At 40.1% G+C, this 18135-nt stretch overlaps 2 protein-coding genes across 2 annotated transcripts in view; both read right to left on the bottom strand.

Moving 5' to 3' along the window:
- RNF212B (ring finger protein 212B) overlaps positions 1–18135 on the bottom strand; it is a 72377-nt gene that overhangs the window by 52909 nt on the left and 1333 nt on the right. The gene's annotated exons all lie outside the window — the stretch shown is intronic.
- LOC121492589 (G patch domain-containing protein 4-like) lies at positions 3511–3898 on the bottom strand. The gene has a single exon (XM_041757825.1). It carries the CDS (start codon positions 3895–3897, stop codon positions 3511–3513), a length of 387 nt encoding a protein of 128 aa, XP_041613759.1. The 5' UTR covers position 3898.

The following is an 18135-nucleotide window of genomic DNA, read 5'->3' on the forward strand; positions in this document are numbered from 1 at the left end:
TTCAGCTCAGGGCGTGATCCTAGAGATCCGGGATGGAGTCCCATGTCAGGCTCCCTGCTTGGGGCCTGCTTCTCCCTCTGCCTGTGTCTCTGCCTCCCTCTCTCTACTCTCTGTCTCTCATGGATAAACAAATAATATCTTAAAAAAATAATAAAATTCTTTCATGTGGGGCACCTGGGTGGCTCAGTGGTTGAGTGTCTGCCTTTACCTCAGGTCATGATTCCGGGCTCCTGGGATTGAGTCCCACAGCAGACTCCCCACGGGAGCCTATATCTTCCTCTGCCTATATTTCTGTGTATCTCATGAATGAACAAATAAAATCTTTAAAAGCAAATAAAGTTCTTTCATGTGTATGTGTATGTTGTTTTGTTTTTGTTTTCTGCATATGGACATCCAATTATTCCAGCATCACCTATTGAAAAGATGATCTTTTCTCACCTAAATTGCCTTTGTCAAAAACTTAGTTGTCCATAAAAAAAAAATCCATTTATAATAGGATCAAAAAGAATAAAATACTTAGTAATAAACTTAACCAAGAAGGTGCAAGACTTATACATGGAAAACTACTTAACATTGTTGATAATTCTACCCAGGATGATACACAGATTCAATATAATCCCTATCAAAATGCCAATAGTATTTTTGCAGAAATTGAAAAGCCCATCCTAAAATTCATATGGGATTTCAAAGGATCCAGAATAACCAAAACAATCTTGAAAAAGAGGAAATGGGGGGGATCCCTGGGTGGCTCAGCAGTTTGGCACCTGCCTCTGACCCCGGGGTGTGATCCTGGAGTCACGTCGGCCTCCTTGCATGAAGCCTGCTTCTCCCTGCCCATATCCCTGCCTCTCTATCTCTCTCTCTCTCATTAATAAATGAATACAATCTTTAAAAAAAAGGTGAAGAACTCACATTTCCCAATTTCCAAACTTACTACAAATGTAGTGTAGTCAAAAAATTGTGGTGCTGGGATCCCTGGGTGGCGCAGCGGTTTGGCGCCTGCCTTTGGCCCGGGGCGCGATCCTGGAGGCCCGGGATCGAATCCCACGTCGGGCTCCCGGTGCATGGAGCCTGCTTCTCCCTATGCCTGTGTCTCTGCTTCTCTCTCTCTTACTGTGTGCCTATCATAAATAATAAATAAAATTAAAAAAATTGTGGTGCTAACATAAGGGTAAACATATAGACCATGGAATAGAATTCAGAATCAGGAAATAAACTCTCACATCAATAATCAGTTGATTTTCAACAAGGATGCCAAGACCAATGGGGGGAAAGAATAATCCCTTCAGTAAATAGTGCTGGGAAAACTGAATACCCACATGAAAAAGAATAAAATTGGACCCTTATCTTATGCTATATACAAAAATTAACTAAAAATTTATCAAAGAGGGATCCCTGGGTGGCGCAGCGGTTTAGCGCCTGCCTTTGGCCCAGGGCGTGATCCTGGAGACCCGGGATCAAATCCCACGTCAGGCTCCCGGTGCATGGAGCCTGCTTCTCCCTCTGCCTATGTCTCTGCCTCTCTCTCTCTCTCTCTGTGTGTGACTATCATAAATAAATTTTAAAAAATTAAAAATTGATCAAAGATCTAAATGTTATAGCAAAAACTATGAAACTCCTTGAAGAAAATATAATGGCAAATCTTCATAGCCTTGAATCTGGCGATGGTTTCTAAATATGATGAATGCACAAGCAACAAAAGAAAAAAATGGATACATAGTACTTTATTAAAATTAAAAACTCCTGTATATCAAAGAACGCTATCAAGAAAGCAAAAAGCCAATCCACAGAATGGGAGAAAATATTTGCAAGTGATATATTTGATAAAAGTTCAATACCCAGAATATATAAAGAACTTCTACAACAACTAAAAGACAATTCAAAAATAGAGTAAGGGCGCCTGGGTGGCTCAGTTAGTTAAGCATCCAACTCTTGATTTCAGTGCAGGTCATGACCTCAGAGTCATAAGATTGGGCCCCACATCGGGCTCTGTGCTTATTGTGGAATCTGTTTAGGATTCTGCTTGGGATTCTCTCTTCCTCACCCTCTGCCTTGCCCTCCTTCCCACCTCCTCATGCATTCAATAAATAAATAAATAAATCTTAAAAAAAACAACAACACATAGATGCCAAGTGCAGTTCTCGTCACATCAGGGGGTTCATAATATCAACATGACAAAATGCTGATGTTAAACTTCATGAATCTGATTAAGGTAACATCTGCTAGATTTCTGCAAAGTTCAATTACTCCCTTTGTATATTCCTTGGAAGCAAGAATACAAGTCCAGCCCACGCTCAAAGTGGGGGAGAAGTGTTTAACCACCACTTTCTATTAAGGAAAAATATCTGCATACATAATTTAAAGTTCTTTTGTAAAGATTTATTCCTATTCTACCATTCAGTTATGTTTTGAATCATTTATTTTTTAAAAAAAGATTTTATTTATTTATTCACGAGAGACACAGAGAGAAAGGCAGAGACACAGGCAGAGAGAGAAGCAGGCTCCACACAGGGAGCCCGATGTGAGACTCCATCCCGGGTCTCCAGGATCATGTCCTGGGCTGAAGGTAGCACTAAACCACTGAGCCACCCGGGGTTCCCTCAATCATTTTATTAATTTATTAATTAATTTATTTATTTATTTATATTTTTAAAAATATTTTATTTATTTATTTATTCATGAGAGACACAGATTGAGAGAGAGAGAGAGAGGCAGAGACACAGGCAGAAAGAGAAACAGGCTCCATGCAGGGAGTCCAATGTGGGACTCAATCCTGTATCCTGGGATCCCGCCCTGGGCTGAAGGCCGATCCTCAACTGCTGAGCCATCCAGGCGTCCTTGGAGTGCTTTTATTTAAGCAGACTGAGAACCTACTATGGACCAATGGGTTGGAGATACAGAGTGGAACACAAATGAGATAGTCAGCCCATATGGACTCTATGTGTGGGGTGAAGGAAGGATGCAAAACATAGGCAGGCACAGAGTGTTGCCTGTGCTAGAGAAGGATAATCAATCCAACTTCAGGGTCTGGGGAAGTTTCAGGAACTTGGTGAGCTCTAGAGGGCCATCAAAATGGGCAGGTAAAGGTGGAAAGGCAGCACTGTTGGAGGCAGTGAGTGGGACGAGCATGTGCAAAATCTTGCAGGTGAAAGAAGGTGGTACTTTCAGAAGAATCTGATTCCATCTGGCTAAAAGTGTTAGAGGGTGAGTGCAGGACAAGGCCTCAGGGCCCTATGAGCCAGTCTGACACATCAGGACTGTCATCCCAGGTCAAGGATGAGCCTGAGCCCTAATGAAATCTGTTAGCATTCTAGTCACTGTCAGTGAACTGCTTGGGGTGGGCAGTGACGGGGTGAGGGGTCTGGCTATGAGGCTGTGAACAAAATCAGGCAGGAGAGGATGGTGGCCATAGGGAGGAGGGGAAATGAGAAAAGCTTGCTATATAACACAGAGGGCCCACATAACAGATGATCACTGAACATTAGCTCCCTTCTATTGCTATGCTAGGAATTAGGAGTCTGAAGCACTGGATTCTGGTCCTGTCTGCAAGCCAGTTCTCCCTGCTTGTGACCACAACTTCACAAACTTCTGATAAAGCAAGTTGGGCTTGGGATGATTACGACGGCCTGTCTCCTTTATCCGTACTCCATCCTGCCCAGCCTCCACAACCAGGCTGGCTGCAGTCCTGTTGAAAAGCTCATCCCACCAGTGGTCCGTGAACTCCTTGGCAGGGTCATGTCCCACCCCGTGAGTGTCCTGCTTCAGTGTCACCCTTAGGGCCTGGGTGATGCCGTTCTCGTTCTGGCCTAAGCCTTTGCCTTGCGTCCGTCCATGCTTTAGCAGCTGTTCCTCAGCAAACTTCATCCCATGACTCTTGATCTCTGGGGGGGCACTCATGGTGAGAGAAGAGTCACTATCCTCAGGCCCTCACCAGAGAAGAAGCCACTATCATCCTGTCACTGTGGGGCCCTCTCTGCATGAACACGTGTGTTGCCCATCACAATCATTTATTTATATCAATATAGACACATCTGTATTTATTTTACACTTTGGATTTTAACCTAATACTATAATATTTTATTGCTCAAATTATTCCATTTGGCTACTGGGGAACACTTTTAGGTTGACTCCTCTAACCCTTTGAAATTTTTTTCCTTTTTGGTATGACAAGATGCTCTAGACTTATTTTGTATTTTCCTTTCCCAGTTTTAAAATCAGATGGTTCTCCAAGGATCCTTGGTTGCTTTTATTGGAGAATGGTATTTTGAAACCAAAAGCTAGGCACAAAATGTGACCATTCCTACAAGGATGTCATTGGTAGGCCCTCTCAGTGGACAGCCCTAGGTAATATATGTATACTAATTCATGTATACATACATTTCTATAGTTTTTTTTTATCTATATATGAATTAAGTTAAACACGAGTTCATACTGATGTCTCCAATTCTAATCCATTACTACAGGATTCATTCTAGGCTTTACTTCTTGCTTTTTTCCTGTCTTCTTTCTGACAGTGAGAACCCTGGCTCCCAACATCCATTATACATTTATTTATTAAATCAACCCCAGTACACATGTAAAGCAGTTTCAAAATTGTTAATCTGTAACCTATAAGAAGTAAATCTACCAGCTAGAGTGAAGTGTTTATATATAGTATGTGGGCCTTTCTTGACACACTGGAAATTTGATTATGGACTAGATATTAGTTGATAATAAAGAATTATTGTTAATTTTTTAGCTATGATAATGGCCTTGTGATTATGTAAGAAAATGCCCATATTTTTAAGAGATGCTTCCTGAGATATGTAGGGATGGAATGATGTCTGGAATTTTCTTTAAAATATTTCAGCAAAGGTGGACCTTGTGGCTTAGTTGATTAAGCATCTGACTTGATCACAGCTCAGTTTTCATCTCAGGGATGTGAGTTCAAGCCCCACATTGGGCTCCATACTGGGCATGGAACCACATAAATAAATAAATAAATAAATAAATAAATAAATAAATAAATACATTTCAGGGAAAAAGATAAATAGAATGGGAAAGAATAAATAAAGCAATATGACAAAATCTTAATAATTGTAAAATTGGGGTAATGATTCTGGGATATAGGAGTTCATTATATTCCTCTCTATTTTTGAGTATATTTGAAATTCTTCATTTTATAAAATGTTCTATTACTGTAAATTACATTTATTTTTGGTAGGCAAATTACTTAGTGAAAGCTCAAAAGTTATCAAAAGATATGCAATGAAAAATTAGTCTTCCTTTTTCCTCAGTTCCTAGCCACAAAATCCTCATTTCCAAAGGCATTAATAGTGCTGATTCCTGTATATCTTCCCACAGATAATTTATATATTTACAAATATATGTATACATTCCACTTTCATACACACATAAATAGTAGCATACTTTATATTCTGTTCTATATCTTTTTATTTTTCTATTTTTTAAGAATTTAATTATTCATGAGAAACACAGAGAGAGGCAGAGACATAGGAAGAGGGAGGAGAATCAGGGTCCATGCAGAGAGCCCAATGCAGAACTCGATTCTGGGACTCCAGGATCATGCCCTGAGCCAAAGGCAGACTCTCAACCGCTGGGCCACACAGGCGTCCCTGTTCTATACCTTTTTAAAAAGAATCTTTAGGGGTACCTCAGTGGCTCAATGGTTGAGTGCCTGCCTTTGGCTCAGGTTGTGATCCCCGGATCCTGGGATCAAGGTCCCACATCAGGCTCTTCCTGCTTCTCCCTCTGACTATGTCTCTGCCTCTCTCTCTCTGTGTCTCATGAATGAATAAATAAAAATTTTTAACAATAAATAAAAAACATTTTCATAATTTCAGACTTACAGAAAAGTACATAGAATTTCTATTTACTTTGATCCAGATTCTCCAAATGTTAGCATTGACCACATTTGCTTTGTTAGTCTCTATTACTATTTTTTCTCTTTGAAAAATTTGAGAATTTGTAGGCATAATACCTCATTACTTCTAAGTGTATATTTCCATAAACAAGGATATTTTCTCCCATAAACACAGTGCCATTATCAAAATCAAGAAAGTAACATAAAAAAGAAACTAACATTGATATGATACATTATCTAATCTAGAAACCTTATTCACATTTCATCAATTGTCCCACAAATGTCCTTATAGAAAATTTTTTTCTATCCAGAATCACATATTGCATTTAAAAATTAATTGTCCATTAAAAAAATTAACACAAGTTTATAAAATGGGAAGTGAAAGCCTATTACCCTTGATCATATTCCCCAAAGACAAACATGGTTGATAGCTTTTATATAAATCCTTCTATTTTTTTTTTACAATTTTATTTATTTATTTTTGAGGGGGGATAGAGAACACAGAGGAAGAATGAGAAGCAGACTCACCGCTGAGCAGAGAGCCCAATGTGGGACTCGATCCCAGGACCCTGAGATCATGGCCTGAGCTGAAGGAAATGCTTCACTGACTGAGCCACCCAGACACCCCTATATAAATCCTTCTAGAATTTCTTTCAGTGCATATACCAACACACATGCATGTTGTACACCCTTAAACAAAAATATGGTATACATAATATCTACAATTTGTTTCTGGTTAATATTTCATTTTTTATACATCATTCTTTTTATTTATTTTTTTACATCATTCTTTCTAAAGGTTGCATGTTTTGATTAATTATACCCTATTTAATTAATAAGTCCCATATTGATGCACACATAGTGTTTCCAGATTGTAACAATTGCAAAAACAGCTGTAATGAACATCTTCATGTCATCTATCTTTGGGCATCCATGCAATTATTTCTAAAAGTAATATTCTAAATTTAAGAATTATTCATCAGTTTTGGGATCCCTGGGTGGCACAGCGGTTTGGCGCCTGCCTTTGGCCCAGGGCGCGATCCTGGAGACCCGGGATCGAGTCCCACATTGGGCTCCCAGTGCGTGGAGCCTGCTTCCCCCTCTGCCTGTGTCTCTGCCTCTCTCTCTCTCTCTGTGACTATCATAAATAAATAAAAATTAAAAAAAAATTATTCATCAATTTTATACATTTTATAAATACATCTTGAATCCAGTGTCTACATTTTTACCACTCTTGCATTTTTTTTAAGAGGGAGGAGGACAGATGGAATATTTTTTAATTTTTTTAAGATTCTGTTATTGGGAAAAAAAAAAAAAAAAAGATTCTGTTATTGGAGATGCCTGGGTGGCTCAGTTGGTTAAACATCTGCCCTCAGCTCAGGTCATGATCCCAAGGTTCTGAGATCAAGCCCTACTTCAGGCTCCCTGTTCAGCAGGGAACTTGCTTCTCCCTCTTCTACCTTCCTTGCTTGTGTGCTCTTTCTCTCTGTCAAATAAATAAATAAAATATTTTAAAAATGTTTTAAGTTTTTAAAAAAGATTTAATTATTTATTTATTTGAGAAAGGAAGAGAGAGCGCAAGTGGTGGAGGGGGGAGGTGGAAAGCAGACTCTACACTCAGCGCAGAGCCTGATGTGGGGCTCTATCTCATGACTCTAAGGTCATGACTTGAGCTAAAATCAAGAGTGGGACGTTGAACAACTGAAGCTACCGAAGCACCCCTACCACTCTTGCTTTCTTTTGGTCCCTCTTTATTCCCTGCTTTGATTACTTGCCTCCTAACTGTTCCCTGCCTCTAGATTTGCCCAACTCCATTCCATCCTACTACTGTTGCCAGATCTAATCACTCTTCTGCTTAAAACTGCCCAACACTTTCAAGACCATTTATTAGGCATACACTCAAGCTCTTCATGATTTACATTTCTCTTTGTATCTCTCAATGTTCAATCACCATGCACTTCAGTCTCATTAAACTTAAGTCACACTCTCTCACCTGTGTGCCTTTGTGCAAACTGTTTCCTTTGCTTGCCATATCATCCTCATTAACTTTTATTCATCCTTCCAGATTTAGCTCAGAAATCACTTTCTCTGGATGCCTACTCTGGCCTGCCCACAGAGTGGAGCTCCCAGATCATCCTTTGTGGATCTCTATCATGGCCCTTGTTATAATTGTCCGCTTCTTTCTCTTTTTCCAGATATATATATATATATATATATATATATATGAATATATATGAATATATATGAATATATATGAATATATATTATATATATATATTCATTTTGGGATTACTGTTCTAGCCACTGAGGATATAATAAGGAATAAGATAAAGTTCTGGCTCTCAGGGATCCCTGGGTGGCGCAGCGGTTTGGCGCCTGCCTTTGGCCCAGGGCGCGATCCTGGAGACCCGGGATCGAATCCCACATCAGGCTCCCGGTGCATGGAGCCTGCTTCTCCCTCTGCCTGTGTCTCTGCCTCTCTCTCTCTCTCTCTGTGACTATCATAAATAAATTAAAAAAAAAATTAAAAAAAAAAAGTTCTGGCTCTCATGGAGTTTTTGTTCCCTGGGGTTCTAGTAGGGCAGTTGTATCTAAGCTCCTACTGTATTCCAAGCACAGAGCTACATGGGACAGGGGGAGGTACAAAGACTTAAGAGATATTATCTATCCCTTTAAAAATGCACCTAACAAGGGAATCCAAATGTATATATAACTATACACACTACAAAGCAGAATATATGATCATTTCAGAAACATTATTTCACCCAGTCAACAAATAATTGAATACCAACTGCATATGGTAACAGATATGGCTCTTGCCATCAAATCACTTCCAATATAGTAGAAGAAAAAGAAATTTTTAAAAAATCTCACAAATAAACATATAACCATAACTAAATATTTAAAAGACAAAACACCAGGAACTATGAGAGCATGTAATTCAGGAAGGCTTCCCTGAGGGAATATGGAGTACTACGGGAATGCAAAGAAAAGAGAGGCCAAGCTAATTCAGACAGATTTCCAGATAAACAGATATTTGAATGAGTCTAAAACAATGTTAAAGTTTCATCCTGCAGAGGTGGAGGGAATGGGATTTCCAGGCAGAGAGAAAGCATCAGTAAAGTCATTAATACGGGAAAGTACAGGGTGGTCCAGTGTGATTGAAGGGAAAGAGTGAATGGGACATAAAGAGAGATTGTGAGGAAAAGAGAGATTCTGAGGAAAACCTGGAGAGATGGACTGAAGCTTCTATACAAGAGTTCAGACTTTATTTTATAAGCTAGTAGTTCCCTCAAGCAATAAGGAGATCCACTGAATTAGAATCTCAGAATTTGATGGGTGAAATGAAGATAGGCCATTTGCATGAAGTTGCCACCAGAGGGTACCATAGGAGAAGGTCTATCTGAGAAATTATTGAGCACCTCCCCTGTGCCAAATATATATTTCCTTGGGTAATTGTAGTGCTCCCTCAGCCAGCTATAGGGAACCCTGCTTTATACAATGGAAAACCAGCAGAGGCCTTTGGGCAGGAGAGAAACATGATAAATATGATATTTTATAATACTGGGGACAGAATGAAGGGATGGAAGGTCACAGGCAGGAAGATTAGTTGGTAGCCTATTGAAGTACGCCAGAAGAGAGAAAAGAGTTTCTGGAATAGGGCAACAGCAATGGGATAAGGAAACAGTTGTGAAACTATTTTCAGAGGTGGAATCAACAGGGCTTGGTGACCGATTGGATATGGGGCTACAAAAAGAGAGGGAGGGAAAAAGATGAAGGTCTTAGGCCTGGGTGATTAAGACCATGGTGCTATGATAGTAAGATACTCAGGCCATGACTGCAAGCGGGAAGACAGGAAAGAAGAGCAGCTTTGTCCAGAGAGCTGAAAGGAATTTGGTTTTGAAACCAATGACCTAATGGGGGTTCAGAGCTGGGTCCTCTATTCTCACTCTAAGCACCCTTTTGAGTATATGAATTGTAATTTTTTGGAAGTCTTCTTCTGCTCCTTGCATCATCCATGTTTTCATGCTAGAGCTTTCCTCAAATGTCCAATGATCCTATTTTGGAGAGTCCAAGTAACTAAGCTGTGGACTTCAGGAGGAAAGAGAAACAACTAAGCCATCTGTAACTAAGATCCTTGTATTATGCAAGGTTCTGCAAAGAAACAGAACCAGTAGGGGAAAATGGATGGATGGATGGTTGAATGGAGACAGAGGCATACCTAGTTTTGTTGCACTTTGCTTTATTGCACTTCACAGATACTGCATTTTTTTACAAATTGAAATTTGTGGCAACTCTGGTGTCATTTTTTCCAACAGCATTTACTCACTTGGTGTCCCTGTGTCACATTTTGGTAATTCAGTACTCCAGCTTTTTCATTATTATTATATTTGCTACAGTGATCTGATTCCGTGATCTTTAATATTACTATTGTAATTGTTTGGGGATGTTATAAACAGCCCCCACATAAAATGGCAAACTTAATTATTAAATGTTATATGTTTTCTCACTGCTCTACTGATCAGCCATTCCTTCATCTCCCTACCTTTCCTGGGGCCTCCCTATTCCTTGAGATACAATAGTTTTTTTTTTTTTTTAAGATTTTATTTATTTATTCATGAGAGACACAGAGAGGGAGAGAGAGAGGCAGAGACACAGGCAGAGGGAGAAGCAGGCCCCATGCAGGGAGCCCGACGTGGGACTCGATTCCGGGTCTCCAGGATCACACCCTGGGCTGAAGGCTGCCCTGAACCCCTGAGCCACCTGGGCTGCCCCGAGATACAATAGTATTGAAATAAAGCCAATTAGTGACCTTACAATGCCCTCTAAATGTTCAAGTGAAAGCAAGAGTTGCACATCTCTCACTTTTTTTAAAAAAAGATTTTATTTATTTATCTGGCAGAGAGAGAAAGCACAAACAAGAGGAGTGGCAGGCAGAGGGAGTGGGAGAAGTAGGCTCCCCACAGAGCAGGGAGCCTGATGCAGGACTCGATCCCAGGACCCTGGGATCATGACTTGAGCCAAAAGCATATGCTTAACTGACTGAGTCACCCAGGTACCCTCCCCCTGACTTTTTTTTTTTTTTTAGCAGAAGAAAGAGAGTGGGAAGCAGGGGCAGAGGGAGAATCTTTTTTTTTTTTTAATTTTTATTTATTTATGATAGTCACAGAGAGAGAGAGAGAGGCAGAGGCACAGGCGGAGGGAGAAGCAGGCTCCATGCACCGGGAGCCTGATGTGGGATTCGATCCCGGGTCTCCAGTATCGCGCCCTGGGCCAAAGGCAGGCGCCAAACCGCTGCGCCACCCAGGGATCCCCCAAAGGGAGAATCTTAAGCAGATTCCATGCCCAACGTGGAGCATGACATAGGGCTTAATCTCATGACCCTGAGATTATGACCTGAGCTGAAAGCAAGAGTCAGATACTTAACCGACTAAGCCACCCAGATGTCCCAAACATAGCTCTCACTTTGAATCAAAAGCTAGAAATGATTAAGTGTAAATGGGGAACACATGTCAAAAGGTGAGATAGGCCTCTTATGCCAAACACTTAGCCAAGTTATGAATTCAAGGTAGAGTTCTTAAAATAAAAAGTGCTACTCCAGTGAACATGGAAATGATAAGAAAGCAAAATAGCTTTATTGCTGATATGGAGAAAGTGTTAGTGGTCCGGATAGATCAAACCAGTCACAACATTCCCACAAATCAAAGCCTAATCCGGAGCAAGGCCCTGACTCTCCTCAATCTTTGAAGGCTGAGAGAGGTGAAGAAGCTGCAAAGGAAAAGTTCACAGCTGGAAAAAGCTGGTTAACAAGGTTTAAGGAAGGAAGCCATCTCAATAACATAAAAGTGCAAGGTGAAGCAGCAAGTGCTGTTGTAGAAGCTGCAGTAAGTTATCCAGAAGATCTAGCTAGGATAAAATAGGTAGCTACCCTAAAGAACAAATTTTCAATGTAGGTAAAACAGCCTTATATTGGGTGAAGATGTCATCTAGGACTTTCATAGGAGAGAGCATCATATGCTACAGAGAAATCCTTTGTGAAAAGATGAGTCAATAAATGTGGCACACTTCATTGTTGTCTTATTTTATGAAATTGCCACAGCCACCGCAGCCTTCAGCAACCATGACCCTGATCAGTCAGCAGCCATCAACATCAAGGTAAGACCCTCCACCAACAAAAGATTATGACTTGCTGAAAGCTCAGATAATAGTTAGCATTTTTTTTTTTTAGCAATAAAGTATTTTATAATTAAGGTACGTAGGGATGCCTGGGTGGCTCAATGGTTAAGCGTCTGCTTTTAGCTCAGTGCGTGATCCTGGAGTCCCGGGATCGAGTCCCACACCGGGCTCCCTGTATGGAGCCTGCTTCTCTCTCTGCCTGTGTCTCTGCCTCTCTGTGTGTGTGTGTGTGTGTGTGTGTGTGTGTGTGTCTCATGAATAAATAAAATCTTTTTAAAAAGATTTACCTAAAAAAAGGTATGTACATTGCTTTTTTAAAGACATCATGCTATTGCACATAGTAGACTACAATATAGTTTAAATGTAACTGTTATATGCACTGAGAAATAAAAAAATTCATTTGACTTGCCTTATTGCAATATTTGCTTTACTGGAACCAACCTGCAATATCTCCAAGGTATATGCCTGTATAAGTACAGGTAGAGGTCAAAATAAGACGGAGATGGAGATAGAGATTTATTATGATAAATTAGCTCATGTAATTATGGAGGTTGAGAAATTCCACAATCTCCTATCTGCAAACTGGAGCCCTGAGCAAGCTGGTAGTGTAATTCACTTGAGTCCAAAGACCAGAGAATCATGGGAGGCAACAGTTAAAATCCCTATCCAAAGGGTAGAGAAGATGAGAAGATGAGATGTTTCAACTCCTTCAGGCAGATTTAAAACAGGAACAGGGACAAATCCCTTTTTTCTCTGCCTTTTGACCTATTCAGGCTTCCAACAGATTGCATGATAATCACTCACATTGGGGAGAGCAATTTACTTTACTGAGTTTACTGATTCAAATGCTAGTCTCATTCAGAAACACCCTCACAAACACACCCATAAATAATATTTAATCTAGGCACCCTGTGGCCAGTCAAGTTGACACATAAAATTAATCATTACAGTGCATGAGGTCCTTGAAGGCAGGTCTTTGTTCACCATTAAATTCCTAGTATCTAGCACAGTAAACAGTTGATCAGATTGGCTGAATATGTTAATGAAATTAATTACACCCAGTTATGTATAATCCAATTTCTATTAGAATTTCTTTTTCTATTAGTCTAATAAATTGTGTAGTATTGGAAATTTCCTAAAAATACATTTTCTTTTATGGATTTTATATTCAACATCAGTGATCTCCACACTGTAGCCTGGCAAAAGTTGCAAATGATTGGATCCATAAATTTTCACCCACCTAGACTTTTGTATTTCCTTCCCAACTTTTCCTATACATTTCTAGTATAAGAGATCACAGTTAATTATCATGATTTGGTGAGAAAGAGGAAAGAAAAAAATTAAGCTATATTTTTTAATTGGTCTTTTAAAAAAAATTTTACTTATTTATTCATGAGAGACAGAGAGAGAGGCAGAGACATAGGCAGAGGGAGAAGCAGGCTCCTCACAGGGAGCCCGACTCAATCCCAGAACTCCAGGATCACATCCTGACCCAAAGACAGATGCTCAACCACTGAGCCACCCAGGTGTCCCTAAAAATTGGTCTTAAGGAGAACAATTAAAAGCATATCTATCACCAAATAAGCTGCTATAGTTTTGGGTATCCCCACAATTAGGACATTCTTGGATTCAGGGTCCAGAAGGGAATACTCTTTATAAAATCCTCCTTTGGAATTTAGAATTTAGATTTTCAACAATTGGCTGTAAATGATTAAAATTTATTTTGAAAATATACCTTTATGCTTCTGATTCATTATGTAATGATGATTGAATGAATATGTATTTATGAATTTGTTAAAAGGCAAAATTCAACTAAGTAAATTTGAAGATCTAGTTGGCTTTATTTAGCAATTCATGAATCAGGCAGCATTCTATATTGAGAATGGAAAGAGACTCCATGGAGCTGTACAAAATGGAAGTCTTTTATAGGCAGATGGAGGCAGAAAAAGGAATTTTCTAACAGAGTAAATTATTTCAGGGGAGGTCACCTTCCTTTGGGGAAAAGGCAGAGGGTCTATCAGGAAGATTACCTTACTAGTGTTGATCAAGCAATACCAGATTGATTAAAGGTCATATTTCTGGGAGAGGCTGAAAATGCAATTAGATTAGATGTAAAGCCTTGGTTTGCTGACATAGGTTTTAGCACAAGTGACTCCATTTTGAGCCTGTTGTCTCTCTTTTTTTATCTTTAATAAATTCCTCTTATATGCCAAGAACTGCTTTAGGAATTAGAAACAAGCCAAGTGGGACACCTGGGTGGCTCAGTGGTTCAGCATCTGCCTTTGGCTCAGGGCGTGATCATGGAGTCCTGGGACTGAGTCCCATAACAGGCTTCCCAATGGAGCCTGCTTCTCCCTCTGCCTATGTCTCTCCCTCTCACCCTCTCTGGGTCTCTCATGAATAAATCAATAAAATCTTAAAAAAAAAAAAAAGAAAAGAAAAAATAAGAAATAAGCCAAATTATATTTGTTTGTCTGAAGGAATAAATTTAAAAATATATAAGCCAAGTGGGACACCTGGGTGGCTCAGTGGTTGAGCACCTGCCTTCAGCTCAGGGCGTAATCCTTGGGTTCGGGATCAAGTCCCACATTGGGCTCCCTGGGAGGAGCCTGCTTCTCCCTCTGCCTATGTCTCTGATCTCTCTCTTTGTGTCTCTCATGAATGAATAAATAAATCTTAAAAAATATATATATATATATATGTATCAAGTGACTAATATATATGCCAAGTGACTCCTATAATCTTTCTTTAATAACCTACCTTTCTGTCCCCCCTCTATATTATTTTGAAGCAAATCCAGGGTGACACATTATTTCATCCATAAACATATTGGCATATATCTCTAAAAGAGAAGTAGTCTTTAACCATATCATAACCCACCTAAAAAAACAAAAATTCAATAATCTGAAGCTTACGTTCTAATAGGAGAGACAAAGAACAAACAAACAAATGAGATTAAGCTATGATGATCAAAATGAGATCCACTGGGTAGTCAGAGCAACCCTCTGTGAGGAGGCAACGTTTACTGAGAAACATGTATAACATGATGAAACAAAGCATATGACTGTCTAGAGAAAGTGTTCCTGAGAGGCCCTAGCTAGTGCAAAGGCCTGAGGCAAAGCTCAGTGTTCAAAGAATAGTAAGAAGGCCTATAAGTCTGGTAGGAAGTGGAAGGAAGAACAGAAGAATATAAATTTGGAGTGACCACTGGGAGCATGATAAAGATGATTTCTGACCTGGCTCTTAGGAGTGATGGGCAGCCACTGAAGGGTTTTGAGCAGGGAGTGACATGGCCTGATTTATGATTATAAAGGATCATCCTGGATACTGTGCTGAGAACAGTATAGAGGAGGACATTTGTTGCAGAATAAGTATGGAAGTGGGGAGACCAAGTAGAAAGCTATTTCAATAGTCCAGGGAATTGCTGAGGGTGAGGTGGTGATAAACTATGGTGGTAGCACTGGAGATGTTAAGAAGTGATTCATTTCTAAATAAGAGTAAATCTACAGCTAACAGGATTGGCTGACAAGACAAACGTAGGGTACGTTAGAGAGACCCAAGTCAAGGTTGACTTCAAGATATTTGGCCTGACCAACTAGTGCCATTTCCTAAAGTGGGGAATACTGGAAGAATAGCAGGTTTGGAGGTGCATGGAGACACTAGATATATTAAGTTTGAGGTGCCTATTCAGAGACATCAATTAGATAGCTAACTCTAGAGTTTATGAGAGAGAAGAGGGCTGGATCTAAATATTTGGGAAATATCAGTGTATAAATGTTTTTGAAAGTCATAGGACTGGATGAGATCACCCAGTTAGGGAGGTTAGAGAAGAAGAGAGTTTGGGAAGAAGACAAATCCAGTCAAGGAGCCTGAGAAGAGGCCAGTGAGAAAAGGGAAGCCAGGGACACCTGGGTGGCTCAGCGGCTGAGCATCTGCCTTGGGCTCAGGGCATGATCCCAAATCCGGGGATTAAGTCCCACATTGGGCTCCCTGCGGGGAGCCTGCTTCTCCCTCTCCCTATCTCTCTGCCTCTCTGTGTGTATCTCTCATGAATAAATAAATAAAATCTTTAAAAAAGAGAGAGAGAGAGAAAGCCAGGAGAGTAGATGTCCAGGAGCCATGCTGCAATGACACCGATAAAATGAAGATTGAGAAATCGTCAGAAGATTGGATTATGTGGTGGCTATTGGTGACTTGACAAGAATGGAGTCAGTGGAGTGATGAGGATGAGAGCTTAAGTGTAGTGGGTTCAAGCATGAATGGAGGTGGAGAAGTAAAAACAAGGGATCAAAGAAGTTAGGTGGCATTTGAAAAGGAATATAGAGCAAAGGGTTTCTTTCCCCTTCCTTCCTTCCTTTCTTTCTCTCTCTCTCTTTCTCTCTCTCTCTCTCCCTCTCTCTCTCTCTCTCTCTTCCTTCCTTCCTTCCTTCCTTCCTTCCTTCCTTCCTTCCTTCCTTTCTTTCAAGTATTACAGCATGTTTGCTTATAGGAATAATCTCCTAGGGAGTGAAAAACTGATGATGCAGGAGAGAGAGGAATAATTGTAGAGCAAAGTCCCTGAGTAGGTGAACCAGGTCTGGGAAGCTGGTGCACAAGTCAGGGAGATACATAGGAGCAGGCACAGCACATCTATTTCTACAGGGGAGAAGACAGAGTATGTGGGTGCGGCTTCAGGCAGACTGGCAGAGTTAGTGGCCGGAGGATGTGGCATTTCTCTTTGCCTTTCTATTTTCTCCATGAAATAGGCAAGGACATCAATTGGAAGTAAGGATTTGGGGGATGGTGTTTGCAAAGAAGAAAATGAAAACAAGTGGAAGATTCAGTTGACTGCAGGACAGTGGTAGGAATGCCAGGCATTGTTGGGGGCCTGGTTGAGATCTATGTTCCATATGAAATGATCTTCAAAGTGAAACCTTTGATTGCGTTTTTCTCCTCCATCTACAGTCCAGCTCCTCTCTAAGCACTGAGAACTATATCTACTACTGTTAATCCACACATCAGTCTGTCAGCTATTATTTGATTTATTTTTTAGGCCTTAATGTACATTACAATTCATTCATTCATTCATTCATTCATTCAATCAATCATATTTATTGAGTTCCAGGCACCATTTTTGGTACTGGGTTGACAGCAATGAACCAAACAAATCTGTCATTTCAGGGAAGTTATTTTCCATATCCTAAAAGACATGAGTCTTCATCTTTGGTAAACAATTCCTGAGTGAAAACCAATTAGGAACTGGGAGTTTCCACATTTAGGTACTCAGAATTTGAGTCACTTAAACGCTTAGAAAGAATACCAAGGTCCTGAGACAGATTTGGCCCAGCAAAGGAATTAAGGACATGGGGCTGCCACAGGGAATGTACCTTTATTTCTTTCCCACTAGTGCTGGACTAGCTCCCTGGAATCCAGCCAAGTGCAGCAGACAGAAGAGTAATCTTCTGGAATTTTTGTCTCTAGTGTCAGTGCAAGGATTCATCATTATCTCCAGAAGAGCATGAATTAATTGATTATCATAACAGAACAGAATCTCCTCCATCCAGATTCTCAGGCCTGCATAAACTCTAGAAGATACAACTTCCTTTGAACTTAAGAATATGTCCAAAATGCAAACGGAGCATACACTAAAAAGGGCTTAATAACTAACTACATCTCTTCCTTTCATCTTCCTTTCTTTCTGACCTATTCTAGCTTTTCCTCTTTTATTTCTTTCCCCTTTGCTCACTTATTTTCCTCTGCTTTCCATTTTGGATAAAATAAAGGATCCTAGAACCACCAGCTCAGGAAACCACTGTTTGACCATAGGCAGTGGTCACTTAAATTTTAGGAAGAAAGCTGGCTTTAACTGGAACCAGGGTTTCCTCTGACTCTGGGCATGTAGGTGCAAAGCAGAAGAATAGAGAGTAGGAGCATGGACCATGAGTTTCCTCCAGGAAGAGATTTGGGTCCTCTCTTTGCGATCCCAGACTTCATAGCTCTGTTAGAAAGAACAAGAAGAAAGTGTTTGTCTATAGGGTCCAGAAGGAAAAAAAAAGAAAGAAAAACAGAAAGAATGGTGTAATGACCTTTGTGTTCTACTCCTCGCACTAACAGAT

The sequence above is a fragment of the Vulpes lagopus genome, chromosome 6 (genome assembly GCF_018345385.1).
Source record: "Vulpes lagopus strain Blue_001 chromosome 6, ASM1834538v1, whole genome shotgun sequence".
NCBI lineage: Eukaryota > Metazoa > Chordata > Mammalia > Carnivora > Canidae > Vulpes > Vulpes lagopus.